The sequence below is a fragment of the Mastomys coucha genome, unplaced genomic scaffold (assembly GCF_008632895.1).
Source record: "Mastomys coucha isolate ucsf_1 unplaced genomic scaffold, UCSF_Mcou_1 pScaffold21, whole genome shotgun sequence".
Taxonomy (NCBI): Eukaryota; Metazoa; Chordata; class Mammalia; order Rodentia; family Muridae; genus Mastomys; species Mastomys coucha.
The window spans coordinates 34,797,130-34,807,771 of NW_022196904.1; the positions used below are offsets into that span (position 1 = coordinate 34,797,130).

Here is a 10,642-nt window from a genome sequence, read left to right on the forward strand (position 1 = left end):
TCCACCTACTGGTCAGGACATTACGGGGTAACTGGCAGACTTCTGGTCTGGAGAAGATGGCATTGACTCCCCTCTTCCTCCTTTCTTTAAGCAAGAATGATCCACCTCAGAAATAATGCAAGAGGCATTAAAAAACAGACTGGAGGCTATGTTGAAAAGGCCAGTTGGTTTGGGACTTGAAACTGAGGGACAAAATAGAAGAGGAACTTCTGTATCCCTGTCACACACACCCTTTACCAGGAGAAGAGTCTTCAGAACCTAGCTATCCACTGAGATCCCCAAGTGCAAGGCAGGGGTATGAGCTCATGGGCTCACCCATCTCCTATGTGGAACAGGAGCCCTCCCAACAGCATCATGTTACTGCCTCATCCTTCACTGACCTTAGAGTCAGTTTCTTCAAGCTTCGAGCAGAGACTGAGGACCAGTAGTTCTCCAGGAATTCTCCAGACATTCAGCACCAGACTGGGACTGCTGAGACATCAGCTTGTGAACACTTGGTCTCTAGTGTGAGGCAACCATTATTTGGACTAACCACATCAGATTCAAACAGTTCTGTTCCTTTAGAGAACCCTAATACATGCACACACACATGCAAACATATGTATGCACCCCCCCACACACATACACATACACATACACACACATATACACACACATACACACACACATACACACACATACACACATATACACACATACACACACATACACACACATACACATACATACACACACATACACACACACACTACACACACATACATACACACACACATACACACACACACACACACACACACACACACACACACACACCTGGAGCAACTTCAACATGTTTATTTTTCCTCAGTACCGAGTCTGGAAGTTCTAGGTCAACCTCTTTATAACGGAGTCCTCTGACACCTCTCCCTTTGGCCTGCAGAGGGAGTCTTTGCCCCATGTCCTCCTGTGGATGCCCTGTGTGAGTCTGTGTCTGTGGTTGTTAACCTCTATTGGAAACTTGAGATCCAGACTCGCCTGCCCGGGACGTGGAGTGCCTTGGGTGATTATCATGATTAGGTTAACTGAGGTGAAAAAACCCACCCGCTTTTGGTGGCATCATTTCATAGGTTAGGATCCTAGACCATACAGTGACCTGAGATCAGTCTTTCTTTCACCTCTCACTCTGCTTCCTGACTGGAGGTGAAGTATGCCCAGCCACTGTACACTCTTGTAGCCATGACTTCGCCATCACAATGGACTGAAACCTCCAACTCTGAGCCAACAGAAACCATTTTTGTTTTTAGTTGCTTTTATCTGGATATTCTCTAACAGCAACAGAAAAGTTATTTAGGTAATTAGAGTTCCAGTCTCCTCCTCTTCTTTATACATTAAACAGCAATTGAATCTTGAATCTTCCTCCTCCTCTTCCTCCTCCTCCTCCTTTTTCTTCTTCTTCTCCCTCTCTCTCTCCCTCTCTCTCTTTCTTTCTCTCCATGCCCACCATGGTTTGAATGTACCACCATGCAGTAGTAGGGGGTTAAAGGGCAACTTTTGAGAGTTAGTTCAGTTTTTCCACAATGTTGAGTGATCAGGCTGGGTGGCAAATGCCTTCACCTGCTGAGCTGTGTCTCCGATCATCAACCTTTTTCTTTTTTAAAAATTTATTTATTTATTTACATCCCAATATCAGTCCCCCCTCTCCTCCCAGTACCCACTCACACAGAATCTCCCCGTCCCCCCTTCTTCTCTGAAAAAGGGGAGACTCTTGGTACCATACCACCACCATCCCCCCACTGTGCATCAAGTCACTGCAAGACTAGGAACATCCTGTCCCACTGAAGTCAGGCAAGGCGGCCCAGTTAGGGAAAAGGGATCCACAGGCAGGCAACAGATTCAGGGAGAGCTGCTACTCCAGTTGTTGGGGGACCTACATGAAGATCAAACTGCACCCCCACTACACATGGGGTAGGGGCCTAGGTCCTGCCTGTGTTCGCTCTTTGCATTAACCTCTTTCTTTATTTTTTTTTAATATTTATTTATTTTATGTGAGGATACTGTAGCTGTCTTTAGACACACCAGAAGAGGGCATCGGATCCCACTACAGATGGTTGTGAGCCACCATGTGGTCGCTGAGAATTGAACTCAGGACCTCTGGAAGAGCAGTCCATGCTCTTACCCACTGAGCCATAATGTCTTTCTTAAAACAAACAAATGAGAAACAAATGCTACAGTTCAGGAGTGGAGGGTGTGGGTCATCCTCACTGACTTTGCCTCCCATGATGCCACACGTGAAAAGTGGAAGTGTTTACTTTCCACAGGCCTGGATAGTACTGATAACCTGTGGGCGGAAAGTTCCCTCTCTGTGGTCAGTCACTCTGTCTCTCTTCATTCCTGGGCTAGGTCAGTAGGACAACTTCTCAGTTCTGTGACATTGAAGCCTCTGATCCTCACCCCAAGGATCCACTTCAAATCGACCAAGTTTTCTTTCTCTGGCCACCCACAGGAGCCTAGGGCCTTTCACTGTGTGATGCGGTGGGCACAGCTGATGCCCCTGCTGTGGGCAGGTGAGTGGGAACAGGGACCGGGCTAGTGGGATGGGACCAAGATAACCCTCATTTCTTTGCAGGGTGCCTGGCTTTGCAGAATTATAAGCTCTCAGTGACTGATTCAGTGACAGTGCAGGAGGGCCTGTGCGTCTTTGTACCCTGCCAAGTCCAGTACCCCACTTCCTATGGTTCTGTCTTTGGCTTCTGGTTCCGGGATGGCGCCGATATAAACCTCAACCCTCCAGTGGCTACAAATGACCCACATCGATCAGTACAGAAGGAAACTCAAGGTCGATTCTATCTCATGGGGAACCAAAATACTGATAATTGCTCCCTGGACATCAGAGACGCACGGAAAACTGACACAGGAAAGTACTTCTTCAGGTTGGATGGTTCTGTGAAATTCAGTTTTCGGAATCCGATACTCTCTGTGCAAGTGATAGGTAAGTGGAGAGGGGATATGTGGAGGTCCTTGTTCTAAAACCTCTGGGTACCCTGGAGACTACATAATGAGGCTGGTTGGGGGGAGAAGCCTAGCTTTAAATAGGGTCGTACACAGTGATCCCCTCCACGTCTTGTGTGTCTATTTCTCTCTGTCCAGCTCTGACCAGGACCCCTAACTTGCAAGTCACATCTACCCTGGTGTCTGGCAATTCTACTCAACTGATCTGTTCTGTGCCCTGGGCCTGTGAGCGGGGGACACCCCCCATCTTTTCCTGGATGTCATCTGCCCTCACTTCCCTGGGCCACAGGACCACCCTCTCCTCAGAGCTGAACCTCACACCCAGGCCTCAGGACAGTGGCACCAACCTCACCTGTCAGGTGAACATCCCTGGTGTCAATGTGACTGTGGAGAGGACTCAACAGCTCAATGTCACCTGTGAGTGTCAGGACCTGGGTCTCTGGGGAAGGGAGGTTAGGGGTGTGGGATGGAGGGGCTAGCACTGGGTGATGGGTCCTGAATGCCAAGACAGTGGGGTGGAATGCCAGCGGCCATCTCATCTCTGAAAAGCAAACAACTATGTGTCTGCGCAGATGCTCCACAGAAGATGACCATCAGGGCATCCTGGGGAGATGACACAGGTAGGGTCGCATTTCTCCTCCCTGGGATGGGTACAGGGACTGCCTCTGCAGGAGTTGAGCAGGTATTCTGGAGCTCAGGCTGGAGGAGGCTCAGGATGGGGAAGAGGGTGATAGGCCATCTTTACTCCCCACCCCCACCCCCACACATACTGCACTCTCCCTGTTATATCAGTTGCCAGGGACCCGATATGTGGATTTTAGTGAAATATAATTCTGCCGATATAAAAATTTATTAATATTTCTTGGTTATATAATGACTCCTGTCTTGGTTGGCCATACACAGATATCCTTGCATGCACATTTAAACACACATATACGTACATACAGACACATGCACACACAGACACACACACACACACACACATCTTCTTCACACACCACTTTGCAACTTTATCATTTTTAGTTCAATCTTTAATACTGACTTTCTTATACAGGATGGGATTATACCACTGAGCTAAATCCTAGACACTTTGTTAAGGGGGTTCCTAAAGAAATTAACTCCCCTCAAAAGCCAACGCCCCAAACTGAACTCAGCGTTACAGGAAGCCAGCTCTCTGGGGATTGCAGAAGCAAAGCAGCTGATCTCAAGCCCAGACACTCAGTGGGTGCAAAGAGAGACAGCAAGCTCTGCGGTTTCAAAACAGCTTGGCTAAGGAAAGCAGCTAGCTTCCTTATTTTGCTCCTAATGCTCCTTACTTTCCACTTTCCTGTCCTTAGCCACAAACCCTCCAGCTTGAAGTACATAATCTGCACCCTACTGAACTCTGGTCATTGTGTTTCTGAGTCTTGTTCCCTGATCCCTGTGTAGCTCAATCTGGAGACACCCTTTGGGATTAAATAAAGCCTGCCCTAGGTATTTGAGGTTGTCTAACGTCTTAGCTCTTGTTTCCTCCTACAAATTTAATTCTTACTTATGCTTGTGGTTCCTCCACAGTCAAACTCACGCCGCCATGATTCATGATGTGTCGGTCAGTGGCAAATTTTTCCCTCCTTAAATTTAGCTTTCTTGGAGACTTCTTCCTTCACACATTACTGACACCATGGTTTTCTAATGCTATGGTAACATATTTACCCACTTATCTCTTGATAGACCACTGGTAGTCCTTGTCTTTTACTCAATAAATGACTTACATGAAAACTCTCTACATATGTGACCATGTCTACAAAACTATTTCCTAAGGAAGAAAATTCCAGAACAGAGGGTTATTTGTATTTCCCACACATAATTGCCAAGCTGCACAGCATGGACTTTGTCTTATTTACGTTTCCAGGAACAATGTCTTTCCTTGACAAACAAACCCACCCTCCTGAAGTCATGTGTGAAGTCGCTGTATTTTTCATTCATATTGTCATCCTCTCAAGAAACCGAGTCTCTCTTATGGTGTTTATGCTGTTTATGGTCTGTGGATGTGGCTCAGTTGGTAGAGTATTATCCTCACAGGCAGGAGGCCTAGGGCTGAATGGCCAGGATTGCATAAACCACGCATGGTAAAATCACACTCCTGAAGTCCCAACATGGAGAGGTTTTGAGAGAGAACTTCAGAGGTTCAGAAGTCACCCTCAAAGTCACCCTCACTTACAACAGTGAGTCTGAAACTGCCTGAAGTATTCAAGACCCTCTCTCACAAAAAAACACTGTGGACAGAACACTGTAGCATTGTCTCTGGACAGCTCCACTGTTCTTCACGTCCCTGTCAGCATTCCTCCTCCTGGAATCTCCCTGGGCTTTTAGGCTAGCTCCAGCATGAAACCCATCACTGTGCCATACCTGCTTTGGGAACCTGTCTCCGAGACTGTGAGCTCCTGGGATGCAGCTGAATTAGTCAGGCCTTAGAGAGATGTTCTTGAGAGACAAGGGCAAACTCTCCAGGACAAGTAGGGCATCTGAGTTGACAGATGCCTAAGAGGGAAGAGTGGGACCCAAGTAGGTTCTGATGAGCTCACACTTCTAAGAGCTACTGTCTGTCTTCACTCTTTGTGGTGTGAGGCCATTAGCCAGCAGAATAAGAGAGAGAGAGAAAGAGAGAGAGAGAGAGAGAGAGAGAGAGAGAGAGAGAGAGAGAGAGATGGTAAAAGGAGAAAATGTTAACATAGTAAAAGGAGGAAAAAGGCAGAATACCCTCTGCAACCAGGTTCAACCTTCTGTCTGCCTCCTCAGAAATTAAAGTCCTGCATAGTGGAGCATCTCTGCAGATCCAAGAGGGTGAGTCCCTGCGCCTGGTCTGTATGGCTGACAGCAACCCCCCTGCCGTGCTGAGATGGGAGCACTCAACCCAAAAGCACCTTCGGCGGCTCTCTAACCCCTCCGAACTGCAACTGCCACGGGTGGAGTTGGAGGACCAGGGAAAATATATCTGCCAGGCTAAGAACATTCTGGGCACACAGTCAGCCTCTGTGAGCCTCAGCATAAGGAGTGAGTTGGAAAATGATGGGGTGGGGGAGCATTGGGATCACAGCCTGGGAACTCTTCGCTGATCCCTCTCCTTGTGTTTCACTCCCTAGGACTTCTACAGCTGCTGGGACCCTCCTGCTCCTTCGAAGCTCAGAGTCTGCATTGCAGCTGCTCCTCCAGAGCCTGGCCTGCCCCTTCCCTGCGCTGGCGGCTGGGGGAGGGGCTGCTGGAAGGGAACAGCAGCAATGCCTCCTTCACAGTTATGTCCAGCTCCACAGGACCCTGGGCCAACAGCTCCCTGAGCCTCAGCACGGAATTCAGCACTGATCACAGACTCAGCTGTGAAGCTTGGAATGCCTATGAAGTCCAGAAAGCCACTATCCTGCTGGTGCCAAGACAAGATGTCACACAGGGTAAGGTGTGGAGAAAGGGATGCTCTCGGTCTAGATTCTATAGCGACATTGGGAGTGAGCAAACTCCCAATGACTCAGGTTAAAATGGGGCTAGTGTTTGTGGTTTCCTATCTGTTAGCTTGGCAGTGGGGGTTGGGTGCTGGAGGCTATAGTCACATACAAAGATAAGGAAGAAAGGACCTAGACCAAAGTGGGAGTGGATATTCTCACAAGGAATGGATTAGAAAAGGTTGGACACTAAGATGCCTTGCCTGGGAGGAAGAGCTTTCATCACCCCAGGTCTCTCTTGTTAGCAGGCAAATCAGGAACTAGAAGAGGAATGGTCCTGGGGGCCATCTGGGGAGCTGGTCTTATGGCCTTGCTTGCTGTCTGCCTCTGCCTCATCATCTTCATGTGAGTCTCATTTGGTGAAGGCTTCTCGTAATGACTGTTGATTGGTTAAAGGATTCCTAAAACTCAGCCCAGTGAGATGATGGGCTAGGCCAGGGCTAGCAGAAACTCCTGCTAACCTGGTCAGGTATAGATACAGTCTGTTCAAATCATATAGTCTCGTCCACTGAGGATCTTTAATCCACAGAGTAGTTCTGTCTCTGGCCCCTGTACTTGGTTTTCTCTGGTTCCAAATTCCATCTAGCTGAGCTGAAAAAAAAATCCTCATCTCTTTCTCTAGAGTGAAGGTCCTCAAGAAGAAATCAGCCCTGAAAGTGGCAGGCATGGAAGGCAACCATCTTGCCAAGAACCCTGTCTCCACCGTAAATCACGCAAACATGATTTCATCCAACATTTCGTTGAGATACCCCATCCAGGTACCCAGACAGTCCAGCACATCAAAACTGAGCTTCTGTTTTCTTAAATGTCTCTCTAGCATCCAACTTTCCTCCCGCGGCCACAGGCTGGGGACTTGATATTTGCCCCCACCTCTATCTTCTGCTTCAGGTATTTAACCAGACCTACCCACCGTTTCTGTTAGCAAAGCTCTTCCCAAGATAGCTACCTCCTGCCAAGCCTTCACAGTCTTTCCCTGGGCCTCAGCATTGGTCTCATCAGCACAGAATAAACTTTCATAAAGGGATTCTAAATGTAGCTATTGAGTCTTTACAGTCCAAATATGTGTTGTCTAACAGAAATAGAATATCAGGCTGGGCATGGTAGGACAGACCTATAATCTCATCACTCAGGAGGATGAAGCAGGAGGATGGAGAGTGTTGAGTAACTGCCAGGGTGACTTATAAGATCCTTATACACTCACATATGAAAAGAGAGCTCAAGTGTGGCTCAGCAGTAGAACGCTTGCCTTGTGCAGCAAGAAACAGGGATCTAGCTTAGAAGTGGAATGTCTGCATAGGCTCTATAGGATTGTAGCCCAAGGGTAGGACACTTGGTTAGATCCACCAGAAAATAGGGTGTGGCTCAGAGGTGTGATGCTTGCTGGAATTTAACAGTGAGATATGTGAGATGTAGCTCTGTTGTTGACTAATTTTCTAGCAGGTGTGAAACCCTGGGTTCCATCTCCACTAGGGGAAGAGAGGAGGAGGAATCGGGGAAGAAGGGAGACAAATATATAGAGACACAGATACACAGAAAAAGACACACACACAGAAAGACAGAGACAACAGGATGTTGGGATTGGTGGTACACGCCTATATTCCTGGCACTTGAGATGCATGAGGAAGGAAAATTTAAAGTTTGAAGTCCATGGGCTCCAGGGGACATGGAGTGTCCAGGACAGTCTGGGGTATTTAGACACTTAATTTTAAGATTTAACAGAAGAGAAAAGAAATAGACTGTAGGCCACATGTATAACATAAAATCTTCATTAGTCACATTAATAAAAGCAGAAATGCATAATACAGATTTCATTCTTACAACACATCCAAGTGACTGTGATTCTAATTTGTTATCAATAACCATATGTAACATTTATTAATGATATATTCACATTCTTCTTACTTTGGGGTACTCAGCCTTTCAGGTCCAGTGATACTTTGTTCTCAACAGTTCATCTCCCCTAGACTCCCTCACATGATGTGTGCCCCATATGGCTAGCACTATAGTCAACCTTAAGACCTACAGATTGGAGTCCAAACTCCCTGGGCATGTGTTCCATGATCTGTCCTTGAGTGAAGCTTTTATCATCTTTCATGCATCAGTGAAAATATCCCACATCTAACAGGCAGACTGTCACCTGCCTCCTGCAGCAGCAGACTTATCCCCATTCTCCCCATGTAGCCTGAACACCACTAGGGTGTAGGTGGGTCTAATCCAGGCTTTGTGAGAGCTTCCTGCAGCTCGCTGCTTCTGCCCATCAGATTACAATTAGATGAAGTTTTGATTTTATTTTTGAAATTTTAATTATGTAGGATTTTGGAGATAGGGTCTCTGTGTAGCCCAATTATTCTGGAACTCACTATGAAGTTAGAGCTTGCTCCAGACATAATCTTCCTTCTAAGGTTTCCCAAGTTGTGGGACTGCTGGCTTGACACATCTGGCTTCATTCATCTTCATTTATTTTTGACCGTCTGATGCTGTCATTTGTGAGTTACTTAACCTGAATCAGACTATGCTCATATCCATAAAATGAGAAAGGACAGGATTGTGAAGACTTGGTGAGACTGTAAGATTAACATTATCTGGGGTTGGGATGCCTACTATGTCCAAGGTCCTGGGTTTGATCATGAATGCTGTGTATACAGGCATATGTGCACAGAGTCACACACTGGGGGGGATGGAGAGGAGGAGGCTGGACACATACATATTCATGTTCACACATCAGTAAGTAAGGTGAATGAGTGGAAACATGGAATGAACACTCATGAAATACATGTGAAGTAGATGAATGAACAAATGCACGCATAAGCCCCAGGCTGCTTTGGTGATTCTTCTTGCCATCTACAAAGGCCTGACTGATTCCTTTCTCTAATCTGGTTCCAGGGTCATCTGAATGAATCAGAGTCACAGACCCAGAAAGAACAGCCACCCCTTCCCACAGCCCCAGACACCCCAAAGGATGAGCCTGAACTCCACTATGCCTCTCTCTTCTTCCAAGGCCCAAGGCCCCGGCAACCTCAGAACACAGAGGCCATGAAGTCTATTTACACAGAGATCAAGATCCACAAGTGCTGAAGCTCCTTGCCCCGTGTGTTCCAGTGCTGGCTGGAGTCCTAGAAAGGCATAGCTGAGGACAGCAAGTGTTAGAAGCATATTGTGATATCAGTGGCCCTCTAAACCAAAGGCTATGTAGTGGAAGGAGGGAGTTTTGGAAGGAATGAAGGTCACAGAGATTTCTAGGTTCAATTCCAGATTCAGTGTTACCCCCAGAGAAACTACCTTTTCTCTTTGTGCCCTCTCTTCCTCCTCTGTAATAATAATCATAAGGGTCATAATCATGAGGAGTGTCAAGGAGAAAGTGTAGTGTTTATTGTTGATTATGTGGCTTTATGTTGCCTGAGCAGTGGGGAAGAACATTTTGACTTTATTGCATACTTGAATTTTACTTGTATATATTTGAGAACATATGTTAGTTCCTAAAGTTATTCTGTTTTGAAGTGTGACTGTGTTGTAGCCACGCGTATCTCAGATTGGACTCATATTGGATGTTCTGCAAACTCTTAAAGATGACATAGATGCCAGCCCAGACTACTATACCCAGCAAAATTATCAATCACATGGCATAAAACTAATATATAAAGATCTTCCACAAATCAATAAAAGTGACAGACAATTGAATACAAAATGGCGTATGTGGGTAGCAAGCAAACATACAGGAAGGTGATCTACCAATCAGTGCTTGTCAATGAAATATAAATAAGTACAACTACCAAATGGTGCAGCAATTCTGCTCACAACTGCAGACCTAAAAACACAAAATACAGTTACTCATCAGATGTGCACAAGTGTTCTCATGGAAGAATTAGGGATGAAGCTCAGTGGTGAGGGGGTTGCCTAGTATGTCTGAGACCCTAATGTGTTTAATCTCAAGCCCTATAAAATAATGAGTGCACCCAAATGCCCATCAGAAATAAGACAGGCAAAGTACATAATGTTTATGGAATAGAGATATCACATTTTATACATGTGTGAGTTTTGCAAATGTAGCATTGAGTGATAGAATCCAGACATAGAATCTCTAGTGAGTTAGGCTATTGGCATGAGAGTTATAAACAGAAGAACTCAAATGGACTTTGTCTTCTCCTCTCTTCCCTTCCCTCCCCTCCCTTTCCCCTCCT

At 46.3% G+C, this 10,642-nt stretch overlaps 1 protein-coding gene across 2 annotated transcripts; it reads left to right on the forward strand.

Moving 5' to 3' along the window:
* Positions 1 to 2,222: 2,222 nt before the first annotated feature.
* LOC116102085 (sialic acid-binding Ig-like lectin 5) lies at positions 2,223 to 10,230 on the forward strand. Of its 2 annotated transcripts, none has more exons than XM_031386287.1 (9): positions 2,223 to 2,546; positions 2,609 to 2,971; positions 3,130 to 3,408; positions 3,564 to 3,611; positions 5,770 to 6,024; positions 6,114 to 6,416; positions 6,710 to 6,809; positions 7,087 to 7,222; positions 9,348 to 10,230. In XM_031386287.1, the coding sequence occupies exons 1-9, from the start codon at positions 2,510 to 2,512 to the stop codon at positions 9,537 to 9,539; spliced, it is 1,713 nt and encodes a 570-aa protein (XP_031242147.1). In that variant the 5' UTR covers positions 2,223 to 2,509; the 3' UTR covers positions 9,540 to 10,230. The 2 variants fall into 2 exon arrangements, with proteins under 2 accessions (XP_031242147.1, XP_031242148.1); XM_031386288.1 differs by having other exon boundaries at positions 6,713 to 6,809; positions 9,348 to 10,144.
* Positions 10,231 to 10,642: the final 412 nt, after the last annotated feature.